General features: G+C 48.9%; 1 protein-coding gene across 2 annotated transcripts in view; it reads left to right on the plus strand.

Annotated features, from left to right (window-relative positions):
* Positions 1 to 14,375, plus strand: part of LOC119966017 (progressive ankylosis protein homolog B-like) — a 250,863-nt gene that overhangs the window by 142,218 nt on the left and 94,270 nt on the right. For both annotated transcript variants that reach the window (XM_038797157.1, XM_038797155.1), the window contains one exon: positions 4,549 to 4,641. In XM_038797157.1, coding sequence (XP_038653085.1) covers positions 4,549 to 4,641 — 93 coding nt within the window. The remainder of the gene's footprint in view (positions 1 to 4,548; positions 4,642 to 14,375) is intronic.

Consider the following 14,375-nt stretch of genomic DNA (forward strand, 5'->3'; position numbering starts at 1 on the left):
ATGACGGTGGAACGGTGATGGTGAGTGTGCCTTTTGTTTTTCTTTGTAGTTGAGAGGGTTGGGCTGGATGGGTGGATTGTGAGTGTGAGAGGAAGTCCGAGGCCTTGGGTGGGGGCCACCATGCTAGCTGGGTGGGATAGTCAACAGATGTGAAGTGGGGGTTGTCAGGAGGAAGGTGTGGGGGAGGGGAGAATGGGTTGTTTTTTTGTTTGCATGTGTCGGTGGATGGGTGTGACCAGTTGGGAAGGGAGAATGACGGTGGACTTCTGGAAGGGGGGGGGGGGCTGTATGAGTACGGGGGCAGGGTGTCCACTGACCAGGCTGGTTACATGGAACGTGCGAGGGCTGAATGGGTTGGTTAAGCGCACTTGAGGAGTTTGAAGGCGGATGTTGTGTTTTGCAGGAGGCGCACTGGAACTTGGGGGATCAGACAAGGCTGAGGAATGGATGGGTGGGGCAGATGTTCTACTTGGGGTTAGATATGAAGACAAGGGGATTGGCGTGTTGGTGAATGATAATGTGGCGCTTGAGGTGGGGAACATTGTGGCCGATGCAGGAGGTAGATATGCGATGATCAGTGGGAAACTGGAGGGGATGCCGGTAGTCTTGGTGAATGTTTATGCCCCAAATTAGGATGGCATGGACTTTAAGGTGGGTGTTATGAAGTATCCCAGACCTGGACACACAGGCTGATTGTAGGGGGCAATTTCAATATGGTCCTGGGTCCAAGGTTGGATCGGTCGAGTCCTACGTCGTTGCTGGTTTTGGCGATGGCTAGGGAGTTGGGTCGTATGGGGGTGCGGACCCGCGGAGGTTTGTGCACATGTTCACTGGGTGTTCTCCCGGATTGATTTCTTTGTGATGCCTAAAACACTGCTGGCGGGAGTAGCTAACTCGGAGTACTCTGCGATGGTGGTTTCCGACCACTAACCACACTGGGTGGATTTGCGAGTGGTTCAGGGAGGCCCAACGGTCATAATGGAGGTTAGATGTTGGGCTGTTGGTGGATGAAAGGGTGTGTGAGTGGGAGAGGGCGCCATTCAGGGCTATATGGAGTTGATTATACAGGGTAGGTCACCTGTAGGCCGCCAAGCTGTGGGAGGCACTTAAGGCGGTAGTTAAAGGTGGATTTATTTTGATCCGGGCACATAGGGAGAGGGTACAGTGAGAGGAGAGAGCAAAGCTGGAAGATGAGATTCTGCGGATGGATCGGAGGTATGCGGTGACGCCAGCAGAGGGGTTGTTAAAGGAGATTCAGTATCCACGGAGAAGGCGGTGGGGCAGTTGCAGAGGGACAATGCATGACTACGGGGAAAATGCGAGTAGGATGCTGGCCCACCATGAGGATAATGGAGGTTAGATGTTGGGCTGTTGGATGCAGGCAGCGGTGAGAGAGATCAGTACGGTGAGGGATGAGAGGGTAAGGTGATGGCAGACCCAGAGGGGGTGAATGGGTGTTGGAGGCCTTCTACAGGAGGTTGAATGAGTCGGAGCCCCCGTCTGGGGAGGAGGGGATGAGACGGTTCCTGGACGGGTTGGAATTCCCCAGGGTGGAGGAGGAGATGGGTGCAGGGACTGGACAACCCAATTGGGCTGAGGGAGGTAATGGCAATGTGGGTGCAATGCAGGCAGGGAACGCCCCAGGCCGGAAGGGTCCCAGTGGAGCTTTATAAGAAGTTTGGTACAGAGCTGGGGCCTCTGCTAGTGAGGACGTATAATGAGGTGAGAGGTGGTGGGAGCTTCCCCCCACATTGTCGCAGGCGTCCATCTCCCTGAGCAGTGTGGGTCGTACCATCCGATAACGCTGCTTAATGTTGATACAAAGTTGTTGCCGAAGTGTCGGCGTCGCGGATAGAGGATTGTATGCCGGGGATAATAGGAGAGGACCAGACAGGATTTGTGAAGGGAAGGCAGTTGTCGGTGAATGTACACAGGCTACATAATGTTATTATGATGTCCTCGGACGGGCAGGAGGAAGAAGTAGTGGTGGCAATGGATGTGGAGAAGGTCTTTGATCAGGTGAAGTGGGCGTATTTGTTGGAGGTGATGGGTTGGTTTAGGTTTGGCCGGGCATTCGTGGACTGGCTTGGCTGCTGTACAGGGCGCCGATGGCGAGCGTTCGGACGAACAGGATGGGTTTGGGGTACTTTGGGTAACATCGGGGGACAAGGTGGGATGCCCGCTCTCTCAGTTGCCTTTCGCCTTGATGATAGAGCCGTTGGCAATAGCACTTTGTGCGTTGCAGGTTTAAAGGGGCAATAGCACTTTGGGCGTTGCAGGTTTAAAGGGATTGAAAACATTTCAAAAGGGTCATGGGATCTTGGGTAACATGGAGCTGGGCTCAGCTAAACAAATTGAACTTGGCACAGCTGGTGGAGGAGATAGGATGTGCTCCACTGAATTATACTGGGCGGCGAACATCACAATGGTGAGGAAACTGGCTGTGGAGAAGGGGTCGGTATTGGGGTCGCATGGAGGCAGCATCGTGAAGGGGGGTGAGTTTGAGGGTACTGCTGTTGGTGCCCTTCCATTCTCGCTTATCAAGTATTACGTGAGTCCAGTGGTGGTTTCGGCATTACGTGTATGGAGCCAATGTAGGCAGCATTTCAGGTTGGGGGCATGTCGATATGTGAAAATCATGGGGCTGAAACTGTGGAGTTATAGGGGGCAAGTTTGCAGGTTTGGAAAAGTTGGAGAAAACGTATGACCTGCCCAAAGGAAATGGTTTCAAATGCTGCAGGTGAGGGGAGAGGTGCCGTTCCTTCCCAGGGCTGCCGCCTCCAGTGTTGTCAGAGGAGGATATTAGGGAGGGGATGGGCAGCACGGTAGCATGGTGGTTAGCACAAATGCTTCACAGCTCCAGGGTCCCAGGTTCGATTCCGGCTTGGGTCACTGTCTGTGTGGAGTCTGCACGTTCTCCCCGTGTCTGCGTGGGTTTCCTCCGGGTGCTCCGGTTTCCTCCCACAGTCCAAAGATGTGCAGGTTAGGTGGATTGGCCGTGATAAATTGCCCTTAGGGTCCAAATTGCCCTTAGTGTTAGGTGGGGTTACTGGGTTATGGAAATAAGGTGGAGGTATGGGCTTGGGTAGGGTGCTCGTTCCAAGAGCCGGTGCAGACTCGATGGGCCGAATGGCCTCCTACTGCATTGTAAATTCTATGAATTCTAAATTCTATGAATTCTATGGTGTTGGATATCTGTAATGAGTTGATGGAGAGGCAGGGGGCTCCGGTGGAGGAGATTCAGCGCAAATGGGAGGAAAAGTTGGGTGGGGAGGTATGAGCTGGGAGGTGGAAGGAGGCCCTGGGGAGGGTGAATGCGTCTTTGTCGTGTGCGAGGTTCAGCATCATCCAGTTTAAGGTGGTGCATAGGACCCACATGACAGTTGCGAGGATGAGCCAGTTCTTTGCAGGGCTGGAGGATAGGTGTGGGCGGTGTGCTTGGGCCCCGCGAATCACTTCCACATGTTTCCAAAGCTGAGAGGGTTCTGGCAGGGGTTCTCGGACGTTATGTCTGGAATTCTGGGTGTGGGGGTGGTGATATTCAGTGTGTATTGGCCTTTGCCTCCCTGATAGCCCAGAGACAAATCTTGTTGTGTTGGCGGGAATCGGAGCTGCTGAAGTCCGGTGTATGTGTGAGCGACCTGGCACAATTCCTGCGGTTCGAGAAGGTCAAGTTCGATTTGCGGTGGCTGGAGAAGGGGTTCACCAGGAGGTGGATTTCTTTAAAGTGGATTGAGGGGTCAGTGAGGCTGGGTGGGGGGAGAAGAGGGAAAAATTAGGAAGGTGAGGTGTGGTGGGGTGTTGGTATCAGGGGAGGTTGGGGGCTTGTAGTTTCTGTTCATGTTGATCTTTTGGTCTTCTGATATTTTTATGTGTATGTGTGAAAAGCCTTGAATAAAAATATTTTAAAAAAATTAGAGGCATTGTACATATATGTAGAACGTTTGCAAGAGTTATTTTTATGTGTTCACTGTTGCAAGCAGTATAATTTGCATGCTGGCCATTCCTCCTGAGCACAAAACTATATTTGTTATGATTAGAAGAGTATGGCTACTCAGCCAGAGGAATGCTTAGAACTACCCTTATCCTTCCAAAAAAGTACAGGCCACGACAAATATTTCTATGCTTGAACAATGTGCTTCATGAGGCAAATAGTAACAGATAAATATGATGCTGCAAGATGACCTATAGCCAACCTTCAGAGAAATCAACGGTTGCTGCTGGCCTGATTTATTTTGCCTGCAGAACATTAATATTAGCTAATCCGCAGTCCATGCAATTATTAAGTAAGTGACTAATGCCTAATTTACTGGAGCAGATTCTTCATCACTTCCTTCATGGATATCAGGAACTGGAAAATCAGACAGGGTGTACATCAGGTACATGATCCACAACTGCCAGTTTATTAAAGATTATTATTATTATACCTGCAGCCAAACTGAAAATTATCCCCTTGTTTTGCAGTGGCATCTGGATATATGACCAGGTTCTACATAACGTTTTTGGGAATTTACTGACATGTTATTTCTGTTTTCTTTTCAATTTAAGGCTGTTGCTGTTCTAACGGCCACATATCCGGTGGGCCACATGCCTTATGGCTGGCTGACTGAGCTGCGGGCTGTTTACCCTGCTTTTGACAAGGTAATGCTGAGCATGGCAAATGGATGAACTGGCAAACAAAAAGAAACAAACAGAAAAAACATATTTTTTAACATGGGATTCTCGAGAAGCAGCTCGAGATAGGTATAGACTTTGCAAGTTTATTTGTTCATGTATTTTCTGAAACTAGAAATGGTACATTTTTTTCTTTAAAAAAATTGCTTTTGGCTTCTAGAGGAGTAATTTTAAGAGTTATACTTTCCTTTTGTGACTAATGCTTAGCCAAAATGTGGGTAAGACCAATGGATTAGTAATGAGTGCTTCTCTGTTTTTATTGCAGTGACTCTCATGCAAAAAATGTGTTTGTGAAAATCTGCTTGTTGAGTCTGTGTTCATGGCCAAGTGGGAGTAAATTTTTAACAATTATGTTAACTATTCATGGTCAAACTAGTTGCGTCATTTTACGAAAGAAGAACAAGATTTTTGAGGTTTTAACAGAATGGAAGTAAATATTATTAAGCTCCACTGGAAGTACTCCTACCTGATGTTACATAATACAGAGGCATTAAGCAATCTTTTGACAGAAACATGTGGAGGTTGAGAATCCAATTGGCCAACATACTGAGATTATGCAGCTTGTCTTGTTTTGCCAACCTTGACAGATGCATGGCCCTTTCTGGTTTCTGATCAATCAAGAATGAAATTCATTGAAAAGTAGTACTTTGGACATAACAGTTAGATAGAGTTTATAGGGCGCATAGACTTCAGAAGTATGGAGATCAAAGGCTATAATAATAAAGGCTACAATGGCGGCACAACAGCACAGTGGGTAGCACTGTTGCTTCACAGCGCCAGGGTCCCAGGTTCGATTCCCGGCTTGGGTCACTGTGCGGAATTCTCCCCGTGTCTGCGCGGATTTCCTCTGGGTGCTCCAGTTTCCTCCCACAAGTCCCAAAAGACGTGCTTGTTAGGTGATTTGCACATTCTGAATTCTCCCTCTGTGTACCCGAACAGGCGCCGGAATGTGGCGACTAGGGGCTTTTCACAGTAACTTCATTGCAGTGTTAATGTAAGCTTACTTGTGACAATAAAGATTATTAATTATTAAATAACTGGTGCTTCAAGAGAATGCAGCTGGTGCACCTAGGAAAAGCATTGATCCTAGGCAGTGCATCTACCAAAGCAGATGAAATGGCATCTTTTTCACTTGATTTTCACACCTCAATAGTCAATTCGCTATTTACACTGGTGATAGCTGCTTGAAAGATGTGAAAGGAGTATTATTAATAGGTACATCCTACTTGGCAGATCATTTACAATGATTGATAAGATGCATCTACCAGAAAACAAAATTCATGTATCTTTAATTCATATTGTTATTTTCTACAATAAAAAGTTATTTTTCATAACTTCTTTAAATGCATAAATCAGCCTAAATTTTGAAATATATGGCGCGATTCACCGGAAAGATTTCGAAGTGTTGTAGCGAGAGGATTTGCCGCGAGCCTCCCGGCGCTAGGCCCAGCAAGGCCGGCAACACTATTCAATGTTAATTGGTCCACTTAACGAGGCCTCACGGGCTTCTCGCTGGAAATGAAGGCTTGCCAGCCGATTCACCGGCACACCACTCGCCAGCCCCCCGTTAACAATGTCGAGCAGCACTCAAGCAGCCCTTGCTCAATCAACCCCAGCCAGCTCGTAATAACAGCGCCGAGGAGACCAGATTCGGGGAAGCCACAGTGGATGCCAGGAGGGATGTCCTGTTCCTCCGAGGGTCCAGGAGGGATAGCTATAGACCAGCCAGTGCTGCCTGGGATGAAGTGGCAGCGGCTGTGAGCTCGGGGAGTGTGACCAGGAGGATTGGCCTCCAGTGCCGAAAAAAGGTCAATGACCTACAGCGCGCAGCACGAGTGAGTAGACACCAATGCCCCCCCCACCCACGGGAGCATCTACCCCCCCAAACCTCCCTGCACCCCCTCCGCCTTCAACCACCCGAATCCTCCTTTCACACACCCCCTCCCACCACTGTGAACCAGGCGTGTGGCTAACAATGCTCTCTGTGTCTTCCACAATCGCCGGGAGAGAGCCCAGACTGGCAGAAGTGTAGCAGACATAAGAATCCTCACCATCTTCGAGGAGCGTGCCCCAGAGGTGACCGGTGTAGGAAAGGGCGATAACCAATATGGAAGCCGGTGAATACTACAGAGGTGAGGAACCACTGGCTCCATTGGAGGACATGTCAAACGTGAGCTATTTTTGCCTGACTGACAGACCCATCCCTCCCACATATCCATTCTCCCGTAGGCCCTCCAGCCAACGACCACAGTGAAGAACCTGGTGCATGATGTGGCCACCATTAGTGAAGATGTCCAAGGTGTCACGCAATCGGTGAGGGTTTCAACAGAATGTCCGCCTTGCTGGGGGATGTCACCCAGTACCAGGCTAACTTTGGAGAGGTTCTACGAGACATTTCCCGCTCTCAGATGGGCATGGCCGGGGCGCTGCGGAGCTTATCCCAGTCGCAGGTGGGCATGATAGAGCATATCCCAGTCACTGAAGAGCATCGGCGAGGGTGTCGACATGATGGTGCAGTCCATGGGGAATCGCCAGGGTTGGGAGAACCAGATGGCACAGGGGCAGCTAGGCCTTTCTGTCCCAAGTTGAACCCCAGGGCCCTATAGGCACGATCGGGAGGAGGGGACACTGGGGGCCAACCCGGACCTGTCCCACGGAGTGGTGATGGTGGCCATCAGCTCCCCCGAGTTCCACCCTCTAATGAGGCCATGTCTCACCGCCAGCATACAGGACAGGGTGGCACAGCTGTGGCTCTCCAGAGAACCCCCGCCAGGGGCACCGAAGGTCACAGGATGAGGTAAGCAGCTGGCTGCCTCCTACTTAGATGTGCACCCTGGGGAGACACCTAGACGTAGCGGTAGAGCTAAGAAGGCAAAGCACATCGAGAATCACAGAGGGAACCACGGGAGGGGGTGCGGGGTGGCATCTTCGGGACAGTGGGGAATTGTGAAACGCAAGAAACACTCTTGAGCACAGCCAGTATGACATCTCTGTCACTTTCTTCTGCAACGTGGGCAGAACTCCAAACCCCTTGGCCCATCTCCCCAGGCAGCTCTCCCCCCCCCCCCCCCCCCCCCCCCCACCCCACCCCAGCACACCGCGTGCAGGTGATAGGTGTGAGCGAGCACTCAGCAGACAGAGGTCAGATTATGAGATAGATAGAAGATCACTGGTGCTCAGCTCTCTGAGGGTTTTCATCCCACTGCCTTTGACAGTGACCCGCTGACAGTGCAGACACAGTCCCAGCACCCTGGAGTAATGTGACACATACCCTGTGAGGGTGGGAAATGGGAGTGGGAGTGACAGACCAGGTCACATCCTAAGTGAATTGGGAAGTATAAGGGCCTCCCTGGCCGGACCGTCGCCACTGCTGCCTGTCCTGCAGCCTCCGGCTAGTTCTCTGTTTCCTCCCCAGCCTCGTCCTCCAGGCCCTGCTGGTCTGACACCACCTCATCACCCTCGTCCTCCTCCTCCTCCTCCGGGGTAGCCACATGTTCCTCATCACCAACCTCCAGCATGTTGCCCGGCTGCTGTGTAAGATTGTGGAGGGCACAGCAGACCACCACAAAGCGAAAGACCCTCTGGGTGGTCGACTAGAGTGCACCACAGGAGCAGTCGAGTCATTGGAACCGTATATTGAGGAGGCTGTTGCACCGCTCAATCACAGCCCGAGTGGCTGCATGGGGCTCATTGTATCAGGTTCCCGCTTGGTCTCCAGCCTCCATATTGGTGTCATTAGCCCTCTGATGAGGCCACGTCTCGCAGCCAGCATACAGGACAGGGTGGCACGGCTGTGTATGTGCCGCCAAGTAAGCCGGAGATCTCCAGCCCTTGGGCCCCAGAGACCACCCTCACCGATGCTTCTCAGTGACTGGAAAATGCTCTCACCAGGTCCTCAGCACGAACCTGTTATCCCTCAAGAGCCAGCCGTCCATCCTGGGGTGCACCTCAAAGAGGCCAGGGATGACCGACTGCCCCAGGATGTAGCTGTCATGGACTCTCCCTGGGAAGCGGGTGTACACATGCTGTATGTTGAGGGAGTCGAACCCCTTTTGGTTAACATAGGGCATCTTGCTGGACTTAGTCAATGTCAAAGATGATGTAGTTCTCCGCCCGGGCATAAAGGGCATCCGTGACCTGTTGGATGCACCTGTGGCCTGAGAGGTGCCACACAGATTCCCACTCGAGCCCTGGAAGGATCCTGAGGTTCCAGTGACCTTGACGGCCACCGGGCGCGGGTGTCTTCCTCCTTGATGTGGTGCCAAGTCCGCCTCCTTGTTGAGGTGGAGCCTCCTGCGGCACCCGCTGTCCATCATCTGCTCGAACAACAGCGATGCCTGTACACACTGGGCTGTCAAGGGACTCCCCCTCTGGGTACCTCCCTCACCTCGGGCTGTGGGGCGCGGTCTTGCACATGGGTCACCTACACGAGCATCTGCAGATGCTTTTGCTGCCACTGTCTCCGGCATCAGGCTACCTGCAGAGCCACTAGGGCATGTTCTGGGTACAAATCCCTGCCATAGAGTTCAATATCTGTAAGGAATTGGGAGAGGGTGTTGGACCCTCCAACCCTGGAATGCCCTGCCCATGCACACCCAGCCGCAGCGGGCCCCCCTCATCGGACTCCAGACATGTCCCCGGAGCTGTGTCCCATACCCTGGGTGTTCAGATGTTGGCTGCTGTGTGTGCGATGTTGCCTTCCGCAGTGTTCAGGCATAGTTTCCAGGCACCATGGTTTGATTGGGATGCTGGGCAATGACTTCGGCATACTACATGGCCCGTCTACCCATGGGAATCCTCATATGTGAAGTGCTTACTTAACCATGATTGCCAATTCCCTATTAGCAACAGCACCGTCAGAGGCCTAGGCAGTCAGTGGTGGTTATGGGTGGCCAGTGGGCCAGACAGACGGAGACAAGGGTTGCCCCTGGAATCGGTAAACAAGATCCAGGGATTGGGACAGTGGTGCCGCAAATGGTTGCGGCCCGGTTGCCCCCCCAACATCTGCCCCTCCCATGGTGGCCTACCGCAGCTGGGGCTGTCTTCCCCACCTCCCCAACCTCAGCCGACGATCCCCCCCCCCCCACCCCCTCCCGAGGTTGGGGTAGCAGGCCCAGCGCACCCAGGCTCTTTGCCTGTGAGCAAAAATGGCTACTCACCTCCTTGGCTCCCCACAGAAGTCCTCCCACCAGGTTCACGTTTTTTAAAAAGGAACACTAATCGGTGCCAGCGTGACCACTTGCTGGGGAGGCTGCTAAATGACGGGAGGCATTGAATAAGAGGTGGCTCTCGTCAATTGTATGGAAATATTTTAAGTGGTGATAATTGGTTTCTCACCATGCTATGGTGTGATCCTGGTTTCACCTACAGTAGCGGGCCAGTTGCATCGCAAACCGTTTGGTACCTGGCCCAGTTCTCGTTTTCTGCCTCTGTCACTATTAAAGGCCTCATTTCGCTTGAGCGAGAGCATAGGAGTAGTCTATCGGCCACCAAATAGTAACGTTATGGTGGGGCAGGCAATAAACAAAGAAATAACTGATGCATGTAGAAATGGTACAGCATTTATCATGGGGGATTTTAATCTACATGTCGATTGGTTTAACCAGGTCGGTCAAGGCAACCTTGAGGAGGAGTTTATAGAATGTATCTGCGATAGTTTCCTAGAACAGTATGTAATGGAACCTACGAGGGAACAAGCGGTCCTAGATCTTGTCCTGTGTAATGAGAGGATTGATTCATAATCTCATAGTTAGGGATCCTCTCAGAAGGAGCGATCACAATATGGTGGAATTTAAAATACAGATGGAGGGTGAGAAAGTAAAATCAAATACTAGTGTTTTGTGTTTAAACAAAGGAGATTACAAGGGGATGAGAGAAGAACTAGCTAAGGTACACTGGGAGCAAAGACTTTATGGTGGAACAGTTGAGGAACAGTGGAGAACCTTCCAAGCGATTTTTCACAGTGCTCAGCAAAGGTTTATACCAACAAAAAGGAAGGACAGTAGAAAGAGGGAAAATCGACCGTGGATATCTAAGGAAATAAGGGAGAGTATCAAATTGAAGGAAAAAGCATATAAAGTGGCAAAGATTGCTGGGAGATTAGAGGACTGGGAAATCTTTAGGGGCAACAGAAAGCTACTAAAAAAGCTATAAAGAAGAGTAAGATAGAGTATGAGAGTAAACTTACTCAGAATATAAAAATAGACAGTAAAAGTTTTTACAAATATATAAAACAAAAAAGAGTGGCTAAGGTAAATATTGGTCCTTTAGAGGATGAGAAGGGAGTTTTAATAATGGGAAATGAGGAAATGGCTGAGGAACTGAACTGGTTTTTTGGGTCGGTCTTCACAGTGGAAGACACAAATAATATGCCAGCGACTGATAGAAATGAGGCTATGACAGGTGAGGACCTTGAGAGGATTGTTATCACTAAGGAGGTAGTGATGGGCAAGCTAATGGGGCTAAAGGTAGACAAGTCTCCTGGCCCTGATGGAATGCATCCCAGAGTGCTAAAAGAGATGGCTAGGGAAATTGCAGATGAACTAGTGATAATTTACCGAAATTCACTAGACTCTGGGCTGGTCCCGGTGGATTGGAAATTAGCAAACGTGACACCACTGTTTAAAAAAGGAGGTAGACAGAAAGCAGGAAATTATAGGCCAGTGAGCTTAACTTCGGTAGTAGGGAAGATGCTGGAATCTATCATCAAGGAAGAAATAGCGAGGCATCTGGATAGAAATTGTCCCATTGGGCAGACGCAGCATGGGTTCATAAAGGGCAGGTCATGCCTAACTAATTTAGTGGAATTTTTTGAGGACATTACCAGTGCAGTAGATAACGGGGAGCCGATAGATGTGGTATATCTGGATTTCCAGAAAGCCTTTGACAAGCTGCCACACAAAAGGTTGCTGCATAAGATAAAGATGCATGGCATTAAGGGTAAAGTAGTAGCATGGATAGAGGATTGGTTAATTAATAGAAAGCAAAGAGTGGGGATTAATGGGTGTTTCTCTGGTTGGCAATCAGTAGCTAGTGGTGTCCCTCAGGGATCCGTGTTGGGCCCACAATTGTTCACAATTTACATAGATGATTTGGAGTTGGGGACCACGGGCAATGTGTCCAAGTTTGCAGATGACACTAAGATGAGTGGTAAAGCGAAAAGTGCAGAGGATACTCGAAGTCTGCAGAGGGATTTGGATAGGTTAAGTGAATGGGCTAGGGTCTGGCAGATGGAATACAATGTTGACAAATGAGGTTTTCCATTTTGGTAGGAATAACAGCAAACGGGATTATTATTTAAACGATAAAATATTAAAGCATGCCGCTGTGCAGAGAGACTTGGGTGTGCTAGTGCATGAGTCACAGAAGGTTGGTTTACAGGTGCAACAGGTGATTAAGAAGGCAAATGGAATTTTGTCTTTCATTGCTAGAGGGATGGAGTTTAAGACTAGGGAGGTTATGTTGCAATTGTATAAGGTGTTAGTGAGGCCACACCTGGAGTATTGTGTTCAGTTTTGGTCTCCTTACTTGAGAAAGGGCGTACTGGCACTGGAGGGTGTGCAGAGGAGATTCACTAAGTTAATCCCAGAGCTGAAGGGGTTGGATTATGAGGAGAGGTTGAGTAGACTGGGACTGAACCCGTTGGAATTTAGAAGGATGAGGGGGGATCTTATAGAAACATTTAAAATTATGAAACGAATAGATAGGATAGATGCGGGCAGGTTGTTTCCACTGGCGGGTGAAAGCAGAACTAGGGGACATAGCCTCAAAATAAGGGGAAGTAGATTTAGGACTGAGTTTAGGAGGAACTTCTTCACCCAAAGGGTTGTGAATCTATGGAATTCCTTGCCGAGTGAAGCAGTTGAGGCTCCTTCATTACATGTTTTTAAGGTAAAGATAGATAGTTTTTTGAAGAATAAAGGAATTAAGGGTTATGGTGTTCGGGCCGGAAAGTGGAGCTGAGTCCACAAAAGATCAGCCATGATCTCATTAAATGGGGGAGCAGGCTCGAGGGGCCAGATGGCCTATTCCTGCTCCTAGTTCTTATGTTCTTATAATGTGGCCGGAGAATAGTAACCATAATTTCTTTTAATTCAATCTTGGTTTGAATATTTCAGGCAAAGCCATCATTTGTTGCCCCTCCCAAAATGCTCTTGAGAAAGCAGTGGTGAGCCTCTTAAACCTCTACAGTCTATGTGGTGTTGCACATGCACAATGATTTCTGCAGTGGTGCGATACAACTGAGGAGTTTGCCATGCCATTTGCCAGGGAGTTAAGAGTCAACCACATTGTTGTGGATCTGAAGTCACATGTGGGCCAGACAGGGCAGATGCAGTAAAAACAAATTGCTGAAAGAGCTTAAGTTCCCAACATCATGCATGATCCATTTTATAATGTGCGATGTGAATAAATAAATAATTTAACAAAAAACTTAACCTATATCAAGTCCGGCACTGGACTGCAATGAAAAACCTGCAGCAATCATTTTTTATATATTTTTAAAATAAGATGTGCTGGCAAGGCCTTCGTTTGTTGCTTATCACAATATAGTTCAATTGGTTCATTCCACCCGTTCCACACGCGAATTGAGCCAAATGTAAAAAAAAATGTTAAAATCCCAATCTGGTTGCTGGTTCCCAGTGCAAGAAATGCTGACTTGTCTAAAACTAAAATGACCTACATACAGTTTCTATTAGCAGCAGCATCACTGAGATTAATCAAACTGTCCCTAGCTGCAGTGTGCCACTCGTCCAATATCAGTGGTTAGGTTAGCACTGTAAGGTAAGATGAAGTTACATAGTCCCCGATGACCTTTGGCTGTTTTCCCCTTTGAGGGGGGAAAGCTGACTGATGGTGACGTAACCTGAGGATCACCACACCTCAGGGCGAGGGGCAAGGTTGAGAACCCGAGGCCATCCATAAGATCATAAATACAGAAGCAGAATTAGGCCACTCGGCCCATCGAGTCTGCTCCGCCAGTCACAGGCTGATATTTTTCTCATCCCCATTCTCCTACCTTTTCCCCATAACACCTGATCCCCTTATTAATCAAGAACCTATCTATCTCTGTCTTAAAGACACTCAGTAATTTGGCCTCCACAGTTTTCTGTAGCAAAGAATTCCATAGATTCACCACCCTCTGGCTAAAGAAATTCCTCCTAATCTCTGTTTTAAAGGATCGTCCATTTAGACTAAGATTGTGTCCTCTGCTTCTAGTTTTTCCAAAAGGTGGAAACATCCTCTCCACGTCCACTCTATAAAGGCCTCGCAGTAGCCTGTAAGTTTTAATATGATTCCCCCCTCATCCTTCTGAACTCCAGCGAGTACAGTCCCAGAGTCCTCAACCGTTCATGAATAACTTCAGGCAGAATGGGAAATGAATCCGTGTTACTGGCCTCGCTCTACATCACAAACCAGCTGCGTAGCCAAGTGAGCTAAACCGGCCCCCGAGGGCTTAGTATGACATCAAAATAGATAGCAATGAGGTGACTGACTGCATTTCCTATGCAGTAAGCAATTTCTCACCGAAGAGTGATATATTCTCAAATCTACAACTTTTGCTAAAATTAATAATTGGAGCAAAATTTGCCACATTGTAACTTATTGGTAAATCTTTACCATCCTTTCCCTTTTGTGAGTAAAGCAATGTTCAGCTTTTTTCATACAGCTACATTGCTTTGTTCTTTTTTTTTAATAATGAT

Source organism: Scyliorhinus canicula, chromosome 5 (genome assembly GCF_902713615.1).
Source record: "Scyliorhinus canicula chromosome 5, sScyCan1.1, whole genome shotgun sequence".
Taxonomy (NCBI): Eukaryota; Metazoa; Chordata; class Chondrichthyes; order Carcharhiniformes; family Scyliorhinidae; genus Scyliorhinus; species Scyliorhinus canicula.